Genomic DNA, 16445 nt, shown 5'->3' on the forward strand with positions numbered 1-16445 from the left:
GTGGAACTACCTCAGGTAGCTTTGTATTAGCCTTGTCGTTCGATTATGCTTCTTCTGCATCAACCCGAAACGATCTCAACCTTGGCTTGCCGGTGGCGTAAGCGAAGCTTTGGAATTTTCTCAGCGTTCCATAGCCCCTGCTTGGCGCGTCTTCCTGCTTACTTGGGTGTATACTACTACGTGATCATGCATGAAATTGAGATGCGGCGCGGTTTCGAGTCATGGATCCCGCGCCATCCGATACTGATCGACAGCTGTAATTGTGGAGATACGTTGCAATTGTTGGTTCACTACTTTGACATAGCGCACGCGATATGCAAGTGTCATCATCGGAAGCGCTCACAATTAGTTATGAGAAGCAAGTAAGCGAGTCTTAGTGAAATGAATCCACTGTTGGCTTCGCAGAACTCGGGTTTCCGACGCTCCATATTTACTCCATACACTGGTTATTGGATAACCATGTTGCCTTCAAGATTTCCAGGAGTTGGTGGATTGAAGGATTTTGTGGATAACCGAGGTAAAACGGTTCAAAACAACGAAATGTGGAATTTCACCCTTTTGGTGGATGCAATATTATCCGCCTCGGCTTGGTTGGACTATTAGAATCCGGTCCACGTAGTAACTAGGATAGTTAGAGAATCATAATTTCTTTAATTTCATCACCTATTGTATAGATCGGCACCAGCGGCACAAGCTTCATGCCGTTGTTGTTTATTGGCTCCGCAGCTGGAGATGATTATAGACACACCTGTTATGATATGTATCCATGCATTGGGGGTGTGGAGAGAACGAGATACTCCGTATAGGATCAATAGTTAGTGGGTATATCGGCTTCGGAGTGCGGATCCAGAGGGCATCAAAGGCTGATTCTCACTGACGCGTTATTGAGTGGCGAGGTCTGGAAGATTCTCTCCGCACAATAACAACCTCTCAATCGACTATTGAATACAGAGTATTCATTCACTAAACATTCGGTCAACTTTCGGAACGTCTTCTAAAATCTATCGCACGTCTCTTCATAGCGTATGAGGCAATAGTACTAAATACATATTGTGCTACCTTTGATAGTTACTTGGAAATTCTGTCGACCGCCAAGTCTTGAAGGAGATATACATTTTTACGCAAACAACAAGGCTAGAGAAGGAGATGAGGAAGGTGAAGCCATGTACTGCTGCACATGAAAGTGATACGGGTTACTATGCCCACACTCGCCGTCTCGACTGCCAGGGCATACAATTCCCAGCAGTGCTTCACATGATCTTCATTGGCGTCGTTACAAGTTAATCTTGGATATCAATCTAACTCGCGCATAGACAGACAAGTCTGATGTAAAGATTAGGATACGCAGCCCCATTGCTATTATTGGACTCAAAAAATCAATTGGATAATTATGATCCCCTATGCATTGACCCCTATGGATAGAGACGAGGTTCCAACAGTGGCCAAATCAATGACTCGAGTTCTCCAGGGCTATGACAGGGACGATATCCTGGAGCTGGAGGAGCGGCCCCAGGAGCGACCAAAATCAAAACGCTAGCTTTGTCTATCCGTTGCCTTTGCTCCTTCAAGATCGCTCCCATACATCGCCCCCACTGCAACCTCTTTAACATCATGCCGGGGTTGGGCTCTGTGCAAATCAGGGGGATCTGCAAGGCTTGCTCAGATCACTTTATCCTGCCGGTAGATTCGTGGTGCTCTAAATACCGAGCGAGTGCTAAGCTTCAAAGCCGCAATAGAACTGCGGTCTTGCCATTGTTATTAACGAAGACAATGTGAGAAACAAATTTGCATGGAAGGAGTATAGATAGCTCATGACGTCAGTGATAACACAGCCAGCAACGACAACAACCAAACAAGGGACGAGAAACATGTATCTCAACACAACTATTTCGAATCTCAATCAAACCTCCCTCCCCTCTCAAACTTCTCAATGATCCATCCATCTCATGGCTTTGCCCTAGTCACGCCCGCCTCAAGGGGATTAGGATTCGCCTTTGCGCAGCAGCTCCTCGCGAAGACTCCACTCCCCGTCGTCGCGACAGTGCGCCGAGACAAAGATGGAGTACACGACAAGCTCTTGTCTGGAAAGAACATTCCGCGCAGCGCGGAGAAGAGATTGTCTGTGCTGGAGGTAGATGTTACAGGTATACCGTGCCCATCCTCCTACCCACTAACCACACCTCCCCAACCTTGGCCTTGCCACACATCTATATCCATAAACAGAAACAATCCATCCATGGTCTCACTCGATCGTACCTACAGACGAATCCACCATCTCGGCAATGGCCTCCCACCTGCACCAAATGTACCCGAAAACACCACTCCGCCTCGCACTGACCCTGCCCGGTATTCTTCATGTCGAGAAATCTCCATCCCAGATCGACGCTGCGAGCTTCATGCACAGTTTCCAGGTGAATACTCTGGGCCCCATGCTGCTCATGAAACACCTTGCGCCATTCTTACCAACGAAATCTACTCGACCATTCCCTACTTTACCTCAATCTGATGACAACAACAACAGCACATCTCTATCACTCCCTGCGTATTCTATATACGCCACCCTTGCCGCGCGCGTGGGCTCTATAACCGACAATGCCAGCGGCGGGTGGTACTCTTACCGCGCTAGCAAAGCGGCTGTATTTCAATTGACGAAAACATTCGATTTGTACTTACGGGCGCAGAGTAGGGATCGGGCTTTGGCGGTTGCGCTGCATCCTGGTACGGTGCGCACGGATTTTACGAGAGAGTATTGGGGGACGCGGGAGATGCTTGAGCCGCAGGATGCGGCGGAACGGTTGTTGGATGTTTTGATTGGGGTATCAGCTGATTTTGAAGGTGGCAGAGGGAGGTGCTGGGATTGGAAGGGGGTGGAGGTTTGTCCTTGATTTCTATTTGGGGATAATAGGTGGATTGCCTAGGTAGGTATGAAAAAAGAGCAGTGCCTATTCGTTGCTATACTTGCACTACCGCTGGACAAGAAACACAGCGCAGAACTGCCCAGAAAGAAAATGAAAGAGAAAAACAGAAGAAAGGAATGGAGATTGAAGTAAGAACACGCAAGTGTATTAAGGGGAAAGTCTCAACTTAGTAGTAGAAAGAGAATAGCAGAAGAAATATCAAAAAGATCTTGTCAAACCATAATAGAGAGAAAAGAGCATGCAGAAACCACGAAGAAAAGGAAAACAGGGTATCGATATGATCCATAGAAAAAGTCGATCCGAAATAATAAGAACAAGGAACCCCGAAAAAAGCAGAAGGGGCCGAGAACAGCCACCTGGGATGATAGACAAAAATACCACAAGAGCACAAACACAATACCAATGCAACCAAAAACACAAAAAAATAAAAAAAAAGAACAAGAAGATACCCCGTGGGGTCTGGGATCTCTCCCTCCCAGTGCGCCGACCGTTCGAGTCCTTCCGTTGTGACGCCATGTATGCAACAAGTCATCCCGCAATGCAGTCGTAGATCGTCGTAGATTTGAAAATCAAATGACCAACGACTTAGGTTCAGTTCATCTCCATCGCATACTCATCCTCTTCCTTGAAGCTCATCGCCGCGTGGCCAGCGCTGTTCCAGTACTGCGGCTGACCGGGAACACCGTTGGCGCTGCTGGCGCCGCTGTGGAAGGATGGGCTCAGACTTGGCGGCGTCATCTCGTCGTTGGCGCCGTTGAGCGGATCGCCGGCCATATTCGTGTGCTTTGGCACGTGCAGACCACTGCCGGGGCCGCGGGTGTAGCTGAAGGAGCTAGGGTCGTTATTCTCCAATGCATCCAGAATCTCGCTGCGCATGCGCTTCTCCTCTTCTGTCTGCTCGAACGGCCATGACCCGCCCAGGCTACCGATCAACTCAGCGAGTTCGGCTTCTTGCTGAAATTTGACATGCAGCACCCACATCAGATCGCGCATCCAGCTAACCGCGCCGTTCAGGATGTCACCCTTGTTAGGGCCCTTCTCCTTCTCTTCAATCGGCAAGCCCATGGTGATATTTCCTGGGGTGGCGCGGCGGCCATTGCCTCCTGCAAGAAGGGAAGTGGCGGCGTTTCCACCGGCACCGGCGACGGAAAGAGCGTTGTTGTTCACAAGCTGCTTGCGGACCTTGTCATCCTCCAATCGATGTTGCGGCACCAGGTGGGAGAGATCTTGGATGCGCTCATTGATGTTGTCACGGCGTCGTCGTTCGACCAGATTGTGAGACGCACGGCGCCGTCGGCGCTTGGCCTCTTGTGACTCGAGATCCTGGGGAGATCCAGGGAGGTCGACCTTGGCCGGCAAGGAGGCATGCTTTCCCGACTTGAGAATCTCTGAGATACCTGGGTGTGACTGGTGACCGGGAGAGGAGATGGGCGAATCGACATACGAATGGGCGCTGCCGGGTGTCCCATCCCATTGGTTGGACAGGCTCTTCTGGTGACGGTGCGACAGACCGGTCCGGATTGGCTGGGAAGGATAGCTGCCAGATTCTGGCGTGCCCAAGGTCAGCGACCCCATAGCGGGTGTCTTCGGCGTCATGGGGCTGCGGGTATCCGACGAGGCACGGTCCATGGACTGCAGGCCCGGCCGCGACTTGGCGTTCAAGTAATTCTGGTCAAAGGAGCTGGCGTGCTGAAGGTTGGGCACGTTCATCTGCCGGAACTGGTCATAGTTGAAGCTGTTGTGAACGAACGGGCTGGCCAGCGGCGCATTGTCGGGGGTGTTCGAGTACATGTGCGACATTTGACTTTGGTGGCTCATGGCAATGCCCCCGCCCGATTGATCCTGGAGATAATTTATGTTATCTCCGCGCTGGACACCGTTCTGTCCACTGATCTCCAAGTCCAGCAGTTCATCGGTATCGATGCCGGAGTTTCCAAAGTTGAAGCTGGACGACATGTTCTGCTGGGAGCCAAACGGGTAGGACATGAAGCCACCCTGCTGCATCGTCAAATCGGAGGGGTCCACCCCATCGTTGGGGGTCCCGAATTGGTTGCCATAACCGGAGTGCGACATCATGAATGGTCTGGTGTGATCGAGGGTTTCGTGTTTGATGAATAGACTCGCTTCTGCCATCGCCCGGTTAAATGGAAAGTGTGTTGAGTGCGGAAAGGTTGCGGGAGCAGTCGAGGTGTGCTGGTCGACTGTCGCTCTGTCGCAAGGAAAGTGTAGATAAAGAAGATATCACGACCTGAGTTCAGGGGGAATGTTAGCTGACTCCGTCATCAAGAATTGGGCGACACGAGGCATGTCGGCCTCGCCGAGCGCACCGACCCCCCGGGCCTTGCAGAAGGCAATGCTAGGCAACTGCGCCGACCGAAAAGAGAAGTTGGATGAGATACCTTCTATGCACTGAAAGATGGAGTGATGACGGCGAAGCCGTTCTCGTCGCCAATAGGTGGGGGAGGGGAAAAAAAAAACCTCTTTGGTTTGGGGAAACCAAGTGGGGGTGGATGAGTTGGAAGTACCGGAGGACAAGCGTCCGGGATTAATCCGCAGATCGAATCAACGAGGCCAATGAAGCGCAGTAATCAAAAGTCTGCGGAAGCGCCGGGGAACTGAGCGTTGCCGAGAAAAGAGGAGGATGGGATAGACAAAGGGGCGGTAAACGTGGCGGGTAAGATTGTTTGGAGGAGTCAGAAGAGTCCAAGAGGACTGAGCGAGGATGAGAGGAAGAGGCGGCGGCAGAGGACAGGACTCAGCCTCAGGCTCGCTCTCTTTCGGGTGCCCTTATCGACCCGGACGAGATTGGATTGGAGGAAAGGAAGAGACAGAGCGTGGAGAAGGAAGAGCGAGAAAGGGAGAGGGAGAAAACGTGGGGGAAAGGGCCAGAGGGAAGCAGCGGTGGAGTGAGGGTGGGCGGTGAGACTCTGTCTCTTTGGAGATGTTTCGCACTGGGGTCTGTATCCGTCCATTCCATCAGCCTCAGGAGTCGCAGCCAACAAAACTACACGTGGCAGGGACTATCGATGCAGGTCCAAGAACAATGTACCGTACCTGATGATGATTGTTCATGGGAATACCGTTTGGACGATCGACGACTCGGAATCCTTTGCGAAGCATAGACAACGGTGAAGTATATGCAGTGACAACGCAACAAAGAGTTTGCCGTTGGCACCGCCGCAACGAGGGGATGGAGACTTTATGAACTCGCTCTCCTGCACCTCTCATTTGATTATTACAGCATCGGGTCATGCAGCCCGTCGATCGGCGGGAATCGACGAGGCTTACCGGTTTTCTAACTATCATGGAGGGGGGGGGGGAAGTGTTGGATAAAGGAGGGTGGCAAGTCCCGACTAGCAAAACCACTACAGCGCAAAAGAACCAAGGAGGGAAGGGTGATACAGCCTGGATGGAGGTCCATGACCTTGTTTGTCACCTGTGACTCATGGCAAGAATGTATCAGATGGCGATACTGGGAGGGTGACTATGGACACGATTTCTCCCCTACCGAAATAAATAATAATATTCTCTGCGATAACACTGATCGCGAGCATGTCGTGCAGCGGTGGCGATCGTCCATCGGGGCCGTGATCGACCGTCAGGAGCTTGGACTCTTGGGATCTCACCCTCCTCGGCGGTCCGTGCTAGGCTGCCATGATAGAGGCGCTGGTATGTGGCGGAGACACGACGGCTTTGCCTTGCCAGATGTAGTCATCGATCGATCGTGCCGGTCCGTCTAGGTTCGGCGTATACGTATCCACGGTAGGTGCAAAAGTTATACATCCTCTACACATCCTGAGGGGAGACGTTGGCGGAATCATGGTCCTAGATCGCGCTCACAGGCAAGCGATGCTACCCCAAGACGGCACCCCTCTCTCGACCCATCGGACAATTTGGCGTCGTACAGGGTTCGGGTAGAGACAGGCTGGAGTTCTTCCGATACGTGGTGAAGCCCGCTGCCGCCGGGTGGGGGGAGGGGGCAGATCCCAGCTTCTGCAGCGGGAGGATGTTATTTATTGGATTCATCCACCACCATCCAGGATCGCCACAGGGTCTGCACCGGCCACGGACTAGGGAGATCGACATGATATGGGGGGGAGGACTACTGTATACTATCGCGAACTAGTCCCGTCCGGACCATGGATAGTAAATTTAGCGCATTCCGAGAGAGAATCAGACATAATATCAGCGGAAACGGCGCGACTCATGCGAGAAACCAAGGGCACCCGGGAGGTCACGTTACCCGCTCCGTTGGGGTTAGCGCGATTGCCCGAGTTGCGCCAGGGTCAACTCAACACTTGCACTCTCCGGACTGCATTGCCTTGTTCTGCCTGGTATGTCTGGTCTTAGCACTGCCCCCATCTTTCCTACTCCCCTCGATCACCATACACGTACACCCCCCCGGCCTAGGCTCGGTCCGACCGATCTCCCTTGCCCACTCGCTCACCCTAACTGACCCCCATCCCGCTCCAAGACATCCCGCATCATCTGACAGTTGATCGGACCTGCAACAGTTTCCCACGCCGATCGGTTTGCCCGCATCGGTAGCTCCACGCCATCTCGTCATTCCTCATTCTCTCTGACTAGTGCAGCGCTTCCACGTCCAATCAATCCCCCCCGCCGAGCACCCTTTACCTCTTGCCCACCCTTTTCTCGGATCGTGCGGCGCGCTCAAGGTTCAACGTCCAGCCGGTACATCGGCCCTTGCGACAGTCGCACAGCCCGGGTTTATTCTCCTCGTCCGGCTTTGCTCCCGGACATCAGATTGGATCCTCCTCGGGTGGATCATTCCGTCCGCTTTTGCCTGGAACGACTCGTCAGCTCCACTAGTCGCCCCGGGTGTCTTCCTGTGGCCGTAGGGTGTTTCCGCAAATAAATAGAAACTCGACACGAGTCACCGGCGCGCTCAAGGCCTATTTGGAAGCCGAATCCGCGTTCGGCGTCATCTGCACCTTTACCGGTCCCCACCCTCCTACGATCAGCCACCACCCGGCGAAGATCATCTGCACTCCATATACATAGTCCCTGCAGACGTTTGGGGACACCACGGGCCTCCGCTTCCCATCTTGCCTGCAGCCGTGCACGTCCTTCCAATTGGGATATGACGAGTCCTTGATCGACACCCTCATCTCTATCATGGCAACTAACTCCTTTCGGGACTCCGTCAACGCGCTGGGTTGGTCACGGAGAGACCCGGATCTGCCCGTCAATACCAACGCTTCATCGACCACCCCGTTCTTCTCCCGCCTCCAGTCTTGGAATCCTTTTGGGGAAGAAGGTTACGTCCAACTGCCCACTCACAATGAAGGCCCCGGAGCACCGCTTCCCGCGGCCACCCGTCGAGAGGAAGAAGAGGGCTTCTTTGCTTGTAAGTCGTCTCCCATGTGTGGCTCCTGACCTCGATCACCCTGTCTGTTCACGTCTGCCTGTCCTGATCCAGGTGACGACGCTCGCAGTTCCTGCGCCGGGAGGATCCATAATCTTGCGTGTAGATACGTGGACATGACCAGACAAGGGGAAACATGATATCAATTTCAGAACTAACAGAACCCTCCCCACTCTAGTGAGTCGGTGGGATCGGATGCTCATTTTCGCGGCATGCAACCTAGGAGCTGCCGTCTGCTTCCTGATCTGCTTCTTCCTGTTCCCTGCTTTGGCCATCAAGCCCCGCAAATTCGCGATCCTGTAAGTTGCTCTTCGTCGGCATCTTTCCATTTTCAGCTGCCCTCCTTCCCCCCCCTCTACGCCCCAGTCTCAGCCATCGCAGCTGCCTGAGCAGCCAGTTAGAGTCCATATCAGGATGATCCTGGCCATCAGCGGGCCGTGGCGAGGGCCATGTGCGAACACCGTGCCTTTATCCGGGCCTCTCGATTCGTCGCCCTCTTCCCCCAACCTCTACCTGCGCCTCAGTTGCCAAGAAACCCTAAACCCTCACCTCCGTTCTCTATGGCTAACGCACGCGTCCTTGACTTAGGTGGTCTGTCGGCTCACTCTTGTTCTTGATATCATGGGCCGTCCTCATGGGACCGTGGACTTACGCTAAGCATCTGGTCTCGGGACCACGGTTGCCTTTCACGGCCGCGTATTTCGGATCTATTGCGCTAACGCTCTACTTTGCCGTCGGGGTGAGTCTTTTGTTGGATTACGTCTTTTTGTGCACCATTCCCTGCCCTCCCTTCCTGTGCTGTGTGTGCGGATGTTGCGCGGCGATGTTTGGTCGCTCTAGCGGTGGGAGATGGGATCTTGCATCCTTTCCTCTTGCCGTGTCGTGCGACGTAACACACCGGACCCTCTATCCGCCGCGAATATCACCCTGTCCTCTCGTCTCGGCCCTCTGTCTCTGTGTGACTTCCGATTCGGGGAGATGACAAAAACGTTGGACTCTGTTTCCACTCTTTGTCGTTGTCTCTTCCAAATCATCGTCGCACGTCGCACTGTCCCTGGCGTGCTCACTTGCTTGATCATCCCTCCGAGATCTCAGAAAGAAAGAATACCCTTGCTGACTTGTCCGTGTCTGTCCAGTTGCAAAACCTCCTCCTCACCCTCATCTCCTGCATCTTCCAGCTCGTCGCCCTCGTCTGGTATGCGGTCAGCTATTTCCCCATGGGCAGCACCGGTCTGCAGTACGTGGGCCGCTTTGGTGCGTCGCGCGTCTCGGCTTGGGTGACTGGTTGAGTTGGTTGCGTGTGTGTTTGGATGTCTTCTCTCTCTCTCTCTCTCTCCCTCTTCTTTGCTCCCCTTGGACAGACTTGCAAGATCCCCTAATACTCCACCAACCTTTAATTTCCTTGTATATGTAATAGCATACAGTCTAGCGCAATCGTGGCATGCAGTAGCTATCATTATTCGATTTGTTTTGTTTAAAGCCATCTGTGCTAGCGAGCCAGAGACATCCTCATCAAGTCATAAACATGAGCAAGTAACCAGACATGACATCGAGCCTTGGTCATACCCTCCCTCACCACCCACCATCTCTCCTCCCAGACAAGAAGCAAAAGGGAAACAAAAAGACATCATTTCCGACTCATGACAGCCCCAAAAGCCCCCTCAACAACCTTGACCCCCTTCACCTCGGCCTCAAAAATCCCCGTCTCCCCCCCAGATCCAACCTCCAACCACCTCGCCAGCAAATCATTGCTCTCCTTCGGCTTGATGTGCGCCCCGGCCGTCCCGACCGTGATATGCGGCACGACGTTGACGCAGGGCCACTGCGCATCCTCGGCATCGGGCGCCGGGAGCAAACGCACGATGAAGGCCATGACGCGGTCGTCCCAGATGAGACGCTCGAGACGAACGCGCGCAGTCTGTCTCTGCTGAGGGTCTGTCTCCGTCTCTGCGGCCTGCTGTGCATGCTGGGCTCGATCGACGTAGGCGTCCCACGTCTGCGGGTGCTCTTTCTTCGCGCTGCGGTGGATGAGCGTGACGTGGAAGGTTGGCTGGATGCGGCGCGAATTCAGGAGCTGGTTGTATAGACGTGCTGTGTGTGCGGGCGTGGATGGGGGGAAAAGAGATTCGAGGAGAGAGGTGATGTCGCGGGAGGGCACACCGACGGAGAAATATTCGGTTTCTTTGGCCAGCTGCTTTTTGACAAGTTGTGCCGTGGTGGCGGGGTCGGTAGGAAGAGTGGCTTCGGGCTGGTTGGTGGTGGTGTTGTTGTTGTTGTTGTTGTTGTTGTTGTTGTTCTTCTTGGTCTTGTCTTTTTGCCACTTGTAGCTGTAGCTTAGATCCTCCTTGACGTGGTAGTCGCGCAGGGAGCTCTCAATGGCAGAGTCCATTTCGGCGCCGGTGGGTATGTTGGGGACAAGACCGGGGTACTTTTCGTGCAAGGCCACTACCACCGTCTCGAGATTCGCGCGTGAGGAGGCGCATACATCCAGATCGATGATCTGGTCGAAGCTTTCGTCGGGTTGGTTGTAGGGATCGATGGCTTCGAAGCGATTCAGGAATCCGTCCATGATTCCGATGATCTCACCCTGAGTGACGCTGGCTGCTCGGATGGTCTGGTGGTTGTCGCCGCGCTCGAGGATGCGAGACCGGGTGATTTCTTTGATACGCGGAAGCAGCTCGCTCCGGGGTTCATGGACGTAATGCAGTGCGATGAACTGTGCATCCGGGAGAACCGGGTAGATATCCTGCATGAGTTGCTTGCGCTCGCGCTTCTGGTGGTTGTTTCGGTCTGCAATGACGGCCGCGTGTTCCGACAGGCTGTTACTAACTTCAAAGGCAAACTTCTTGGGCTTGCCCTTTCCCTTGGGGATGTTGTCGTTTTGGACATGGCCCCATTCAAAAAGCCGCGCAAGAGCGAGAGCCACGGTCGTCTTGCCGCATCCCAGCGTTGCAATTGGGGCAAGAATAACGTTGCGGTTGATTTCTCTACTCGATATCTCCCTTTGGGCTTCCAAGGCAATGATCTCAGATCCCTTCAGTCCTCGCTCCTGGAGGAAACCCTCTCGCAAGGAAATGATGCCGTGGTTTTGGACATAGGCCTTTGCAAGGTGAGGTTCTTTGACAAACCTCCTCCGCGCATACTGTAGGTATTCTTCGGTGATAGCCTCGTGCTTCTTGATTTTGGGAAGTCGACCCGCGATGACGGCCTTGGTGCATTCGCGCCACTGCCGGTACATGAGGTAGGGCTCCTCGAACTTGTACTTGAAGAACCAGTCCCGATATGGGCCGGTGCCGTCTTCGCTCAGCTGGCATCGGATCACGAAGCCTTCCGTCTCCCGTCCGTCCCACGTCCCTGTTTCCGCACAGCCCTCGAGGAAGCTCTGCACGCGAGCGATATCATCAAAGACCTCAAATTTGGCTTTCTTGAACCCCCATGCATCTGCAAACTGATGCACCTTCTCCCCCGACATCGTTGCGAATTCGGGGAGATTGTAATTGAGACCGTGTAAGTAGATACCAGATGCTTCCTCGTCATAGGCCAGAACGTGCTCCTCAAATGTGTCGTCACAGAGCTCGCCAACCGCTGTGATGTTCAATTCGCGCAGCGTTCTTGCCAGATCCTTGACGGAGCGGCCCACCGAGGCCACATGCCGCTCTACCCAACGCTCACCGGCCTGGGCATGGCTGAGACTGACGTCTTCACGGACACCGGTCGAATGTTTGCTGCACACCAGCAGCTTGTCGTCCTCCAATCCGGAAATGAAGATAATGCACCCGTTCTCCTTCACGCTGAGCTCATAGGGTCCGCGGGTGTTCTTCTCGATATTCCGCCAGCGTGTGCTGTTCGTCTCGTCAATGTTGAAAAATTTGTCGTATCCGCGCACTGCAATTTCGCGGGTCCCGTCTTTCCTTTTGGTGGTGAATAGGCCGCGGGCATAGACCGGCAGATCGGAGCGCTTGTAGTCCCAATCCATGAATTTCCAGGAATCGACCGTTGCGTTGGTGCCGGCGACGGCGAAGGTCGACTTTTTGCAGTTGAAACTACTCTTCTTGGCGCCCTTGTTCATACTCCGGCAATCCTCCAGGGTCTTGACCAGATGTGCGATCTGCGAGGGGTCCTGTTCCGCCATGATTGCGGCTCCCAGAGGGCTGATCGAGTGGGGTAGAAGTGCAAAAGAGAGAGCGACCGGAAGATCACAGTACTTGAATGCTTCTCTTGTCCTGTATTTATGAGTCGGCGTGAGTCAACAGCTCATCCGCAAGAATGTGTCACTCGGCGGGGAGCAGAAAAGGAAAGGTGCGCACAGCCTTATCGCTGGTTATCGCTCCCCGCCTTCTTTTTTTCTTTTCTTCTTCTTCCAACCCACATCCAGCCATGGCCCAACCCAATCCGTACCTCCTCGCCTGCGATCAGCCCGCGGTGCTTCTCGAGCACCTGCGCTCCAATCCCTCTGTCGCATCGTGTCAGGACGAGCACGGCTACTCCCTGCTCCACGCCGCCGCGTCCTACGGCCACATCGATCTCCTCCGCGCCCTGGTGAACGAATTCCATGTCGACGTCAATCTCCTCGATGAAGATGGCGAGACCTGTCTCTTCGTGACCGAAAAAATCAAAATCGCCAAGTGTCTAGTGGAGGAGCTTGGAGTGGACTATAACAAGAAGAACGACGAGGGCCTGACCGCGTATGAGAAAATGGAGGCCGAGGACGAATTCCCTCAGGTCGCCATCTACCTTCGACAGGCTGCCGGCGCGCCTCCCGCGGAGTCTACTTTGGTCCCACCATTGGATCCCTTGCACCCGCCGCCGCCAGTGCCGGACAACCTGCAAGTGAATATCGGGACAATGTCGGAGCAGGAGGCCAGCGCGGGCGAGACGGAGGTGGATCCGGAGTTCAAGCGGAGGATAGATGAGCTGGCGGCTCGGGATGATTTCCACAGTGAGGCGACACAGAATCAACTGCGGGAGCTGGTGATGGATGCCATTGCAGGAACCAATATTGAGACGCAGGAACGGGATCTGCGGAGGAGGATGGAGTGAAACGCAGGGATATTCCATGTCCTGTCTTGACTGTTTGCAAGACTCCCCACAGATCACCAATGATGCTACCGCGGTGTTATGCTCGCGCTATCAGCTTGGAATATCCCAGCTTCATGGACGCGGGGGTTATAACGCTTTAGCACACCTTACCCGTCATCGTGTCGGGGATGAGATGCCCCAGCTATACACCTTATGCGACATGAGTTGGGACGAGAATACCCCTATGCTGCATCTAGGAGAATTATTTTACACAGCCAAATACCCCAGAATAATATATTCAAACAATTCTCAAACAATTCTCAATATTTGCTGTACTTGCCGTAGATGCCAAGCTCGGGCTTGTCCCCGCCTTTAGCTCAGCTCCCGCTTCTCTTCTTCCACATCACCCACGAGTATTCCACCATGTCGCAATCGCCATCCCCATACTACTCCAACCCACAGATAATGAATACAGTCATCAATCCCGACACGCCTCCTCTGCCACCGCCCAAACCCAGCAGCCATGAAGCCAGCCGAGGAGGGACCCCCCAGAACCAGTCGTCCCTGGCAGCCGCACCGCAGAGTCAACCAAGCTATTACACGGAAACCCAGCCTGGCGGTGCACCGCCAGCATCATATGCGGGGTCTACACTGCCCGAACCGCCAACAATCGAGGAGGGCTGGCTCCCCGAGATCGTACAGGACAAATCGTATGCCCCCCCGCACTCTGTCGCTACTGGATCTCTCTAACTCCCAAACAGAACACTCGACCTACAAACGATCCTCAAAGACCCCAACCTGATTTCTGCACTATCAAACCACCACCCCTCGTCCACCTCCCGCCAGCATAACCTCGAATCCCTCATCACAGTCAACAAAGACCTGGCAACCCGCGTCCTAGAAATGCAGAACCATCTAGCCGACCTGCGCGCGTCCACCGAAACCATGCTCCTCACACACCAGTCGCTCGAGGTTTCCTGGCGCAAGAAGCAGACCGAGATGGACGCTGCCTTGGCGCCGTGGTCACCCAAGGCATTGTACCAGCGCCTCAGCGCTGCGATTGCGGAACAGGAGGCCGTGTGTCGGGCTGTGGAGGAGAGTTTCCTTGACGAGGACCATCAGGGTCGGGCGTCGGAGAAGGAGATTGCGGATTGGGTGCGGCGCGTGCGTGCGGAGGCTGCGAAATTGGCGGCTCGCAAGGAGGCCAAGGCGCGGTGGGATGAAGGGAGAGTGGGCGGATGGCGCTGATGGATAGAAAACCGTCTTCTGACGATGAGCGCCTCTTTACGATACGATGATATGCCGTCTAAATGATGATATACACGAATTTGTTATACACCGACCTATACAATTATGCGATTATCACAGCACGCCCTCAACGGCCATACACCGTACCGTGCTCGTGGCTCACGTCAAGCCTACAGCGCCTGGCCAATCGCTCCATGAGCGGAGCTCCCGCTGGCCTTGGAATGGCGGCCATTCGGCGGGACCGACGCACTCTCCAAATCAATGTCTTCCTCTAGGTCTTCTCTCCGGGCAGCGCGCATGCTGGACCAGTTGTCACTACCCAAGGAGCTCGGGACACCAAAGCCTCGGAAGAAAGCCCGTCCACGACTGCGTGCAGCCCAGGCCCAGCCGGCTCCGCGACGAATCGGCATGTGGTACATCCGGAAGCCGATCCAGGCGAACACGAGGCCCATCGCCGAGCCAAATAGGATATCGAACCCGTGATGTCGATAGTTGAACCACCGCGAGGAAGCGATGAAGCAAGCCGTGGCGAGTGGCACAAACGCGACCAGCATGAAGACGACCGGAGGCGCGGCGCCACGTCTGCGTACCGAGGAGAGCTCATCGCTTTCCTCCTCTTCCACGGGCACGGGCGTCAAATAAGGGAACCCAATGGAGAACTTGGCGCAGAACCACAGGGTCAGATACGTCAATCCCGCGAACGAAACTGCCATTCGAAGTTAGCTAGCCGCTTTCCGCTCCAACAGGTTCATCACACTTACATGATGAATGTCCGCTCGGGAAGCTGGAGAAACCATCCACGCGGACCAAGGGAGTCTTCGTCCGACAAATCTCCCACGAGACAATATTCGGCGCGCCCGGCAGATGCTGGCCCAGCCCACCGACCGCAAATTCCGCCACCTTGGCCAGGTCCGGGTTACAGCGCGCCAGGAAGTCCGGGCGCGGCTTTCCGATCAGATCCTTCAGTCCCTCCGTGGCCAGGAAGACGCCTGCCAGCGCAACCCCCAGCCCCATCCACCCGACATTCCACTCCCACAGCTTGCGCCGCAGGATCTGCAACTTGGAGGGCCGCGCACCGGCCGTCGCGGAACCGGGTGCGAAGACTAGCGACACGATCAGGATTATGACCGCGGGCGCGACGACGGCGGCGAGGACCAGGGTGCTCATGGTGACGGTTTCATGTTCGGTGTAGGGGTAGGAGATACTCGGGTCGGTGAGGGAGAAGGGGTGATGGTTGGGGGTGAGTTTGGAAAAGCCATAGCCGATGAGCGCGGTGCCACTAGTTATTCATTCAGATTAATATTTGGGCTTGCATTGTATATATCAAAGATAGATGTACATAATAAACACCCAATCGACCACATAAGACAGCACCAGCAGCTTCGAGATCCGAACCACGGTATCTCTAGGCGCCAAGGTGGTTGGCCCCATGGTGTTTGCGGAGGGATGGATGATTGTTTGTTGATTTGTTGATTTGGCTCAATATGGGGGAGAGACCTTGGGTTAAGTAGATCCTGGCGTATATGTTATTATGGTGTCACCACCAGAGGTCACACAGGAGGTGAAAAGAAAGGAAAAACAGACCGCAGGCAATCATGTTCTTGGCTCGCGTGACCGAAGGTTAAAGCGCCGCCTGGGCGCTGTGGATCGCTACCACATCGAGGTGGCGGATCCAGGGATCGGGAGCCCAGTTCCTCCTATGTTATCCGAAAGACGCGATTCTCAATTATCGCTATTATTGCGAGAGTCATTGCTGCTTCGGCGTCAGAGTGCTCCTGCAAAGTTAAACCAGTACGGAAATCCTGTTGCGTCAAGTATAGGGGGGAACCTGCCGTTTGACCGGATACTGTGACGTCACGAATGCCAACAGAAAG

General features: G+C 54.4%; 7 protein-coding genes across 7 annotated transcripts; 4 read left to right on the plus strand and 3 right to left on the minus strand.

Moving 5' to 3' along the window:
* Positions 1–2282: 2282 nt before the first annotated feature.
* PFLUO_LOCUS7708 (uncharacterized protein) lies at positions 2283–2885 on the plus strand (the record flags this gene model as incomplete). The annotated part of the gene is made up of 1 exon (XM_073785371.1): positions 2283–2885. One exon carries the CDS (start codon positions 2283–2285, stop codon positions 2883–2885), a length of 603 nt encoding a protein of 200 aa, XP_073641733.1.
* A 624-nt stretch (positions 2886–3509) lies between these two features.
* Positions 3510–4994, minus strand: PFLUO_LOCUS7709 (uncharacterized protein; the record flags this gene model as incomplete). Its single annotated transcript, XM_073785372.1, has 1 exon — positions 3510–4994. One exon carries the CDS (start codon positions 4992–4994, stop codon positions 3510–3512), a length of 1485 nt encoding a protein of 494 aa, XP_073641734.1.
* Positions 4995–8054: 3060 nt separating this feature from the next.
* PFLUO_LOCUS7710 (protein transport protein sft2) lies at positions 8055–9593 on the plus strand (the record flags this gene model as incomplete). Its single annotated transcript, XM_073785373.1, has 4 exons — positions 8055–8286; positions 8483–8603; positions 8893–9043; positions 9441–9593. 4 exons carry the CDS (start codon positions 8055–8057, stop codon positions 9591–9593), a joined length of 657 nt encoding a protein of 218 aa, XP_073641735.1.
* Positions 9594–9931: 338 nt separating this feature from the next.
* On the minus strand, positions 9932–12436 carry PFLUO_LOCUS7711 (tRNA ligase; the record flags this gene model as incomplete). Its single annotated transcript, XM_073785374.1, has 1 exon — positions 9932–12436. The coding sequence occupies one exon, from the start codon at positions 12434–12436 to the stop codon at positions 9932–9934; it is 2505 nt and encodes an 834-aa protein (XP_073641736.1).
* A 245-nt stretch (positions 12437–12681) lies between these two features.
* PFLUO_LOCUS7712 (uncharacterized protein) lies at positions 12682–13344 on the plus strand (the record flags this gene model as incomplete). The annotated part of the gene is made up of 1 exon (XM_073785375.1): positions 12682–13344. The coding sequence occupies one exon, from the start codon at positions 12682–12684 to the stop codon at positions 13342–13344; it is 663 nt and encodes a 220-aa protein (XP_073641737.1).
* A 402-nt stretch (positions 13345–13746) lies between these two features.
* PFLUO_LOCUS7713 (uncharacterized protein) lies at positions 13747–14571 on the plus strand (the record flags this gene model as incomplete). The annotated part of the gene is made up of 2 exons (XM_073785376.1): positions 13747–14033; positions 14085–14571. 2 exons carry the CDS (start codon positions 13747–13749, stop codon positions 14569–14571), a joined length of 774 nt encoding a protein of 257 aa, XP_073641738.1.
* Positions 14572–14741: 170 nt separating this feature from the next.
* Positions 14742–16002, minus strand: PFLUO_LOCUS7714 (uncharacterized protein; the record flags this gene model as incomplete). Its single annotated transcript, XM_073785378.1, has 3 exons — positions 14742–15277; positions 15333–15850; positions 15911–16002. The coding sequence occupies 3 exons, from the start codon at positions 16000–16002 to the stop codon at positions 14742–14744; spliced, it is 1146 nt and encodes a 381-aa protein (XP_073641739.1).
* Positions 16003–16445: the final 443 nt, after the last annotated feature.

Source organism: Penicillium psychrofluorescens, assembly GCF_964197705.1.
Source record: "Penicillium psychrofluorescens genome assembly, chromosome: 5".
In the NCBI taxonomy this organism is placed as follows: Eukaryota; Fungi; Ascomycota; class Eurotiomycetes; order Eurotiales; family Aspergillaceae; genus Penicillium; species Penicillium psychrofluorescens.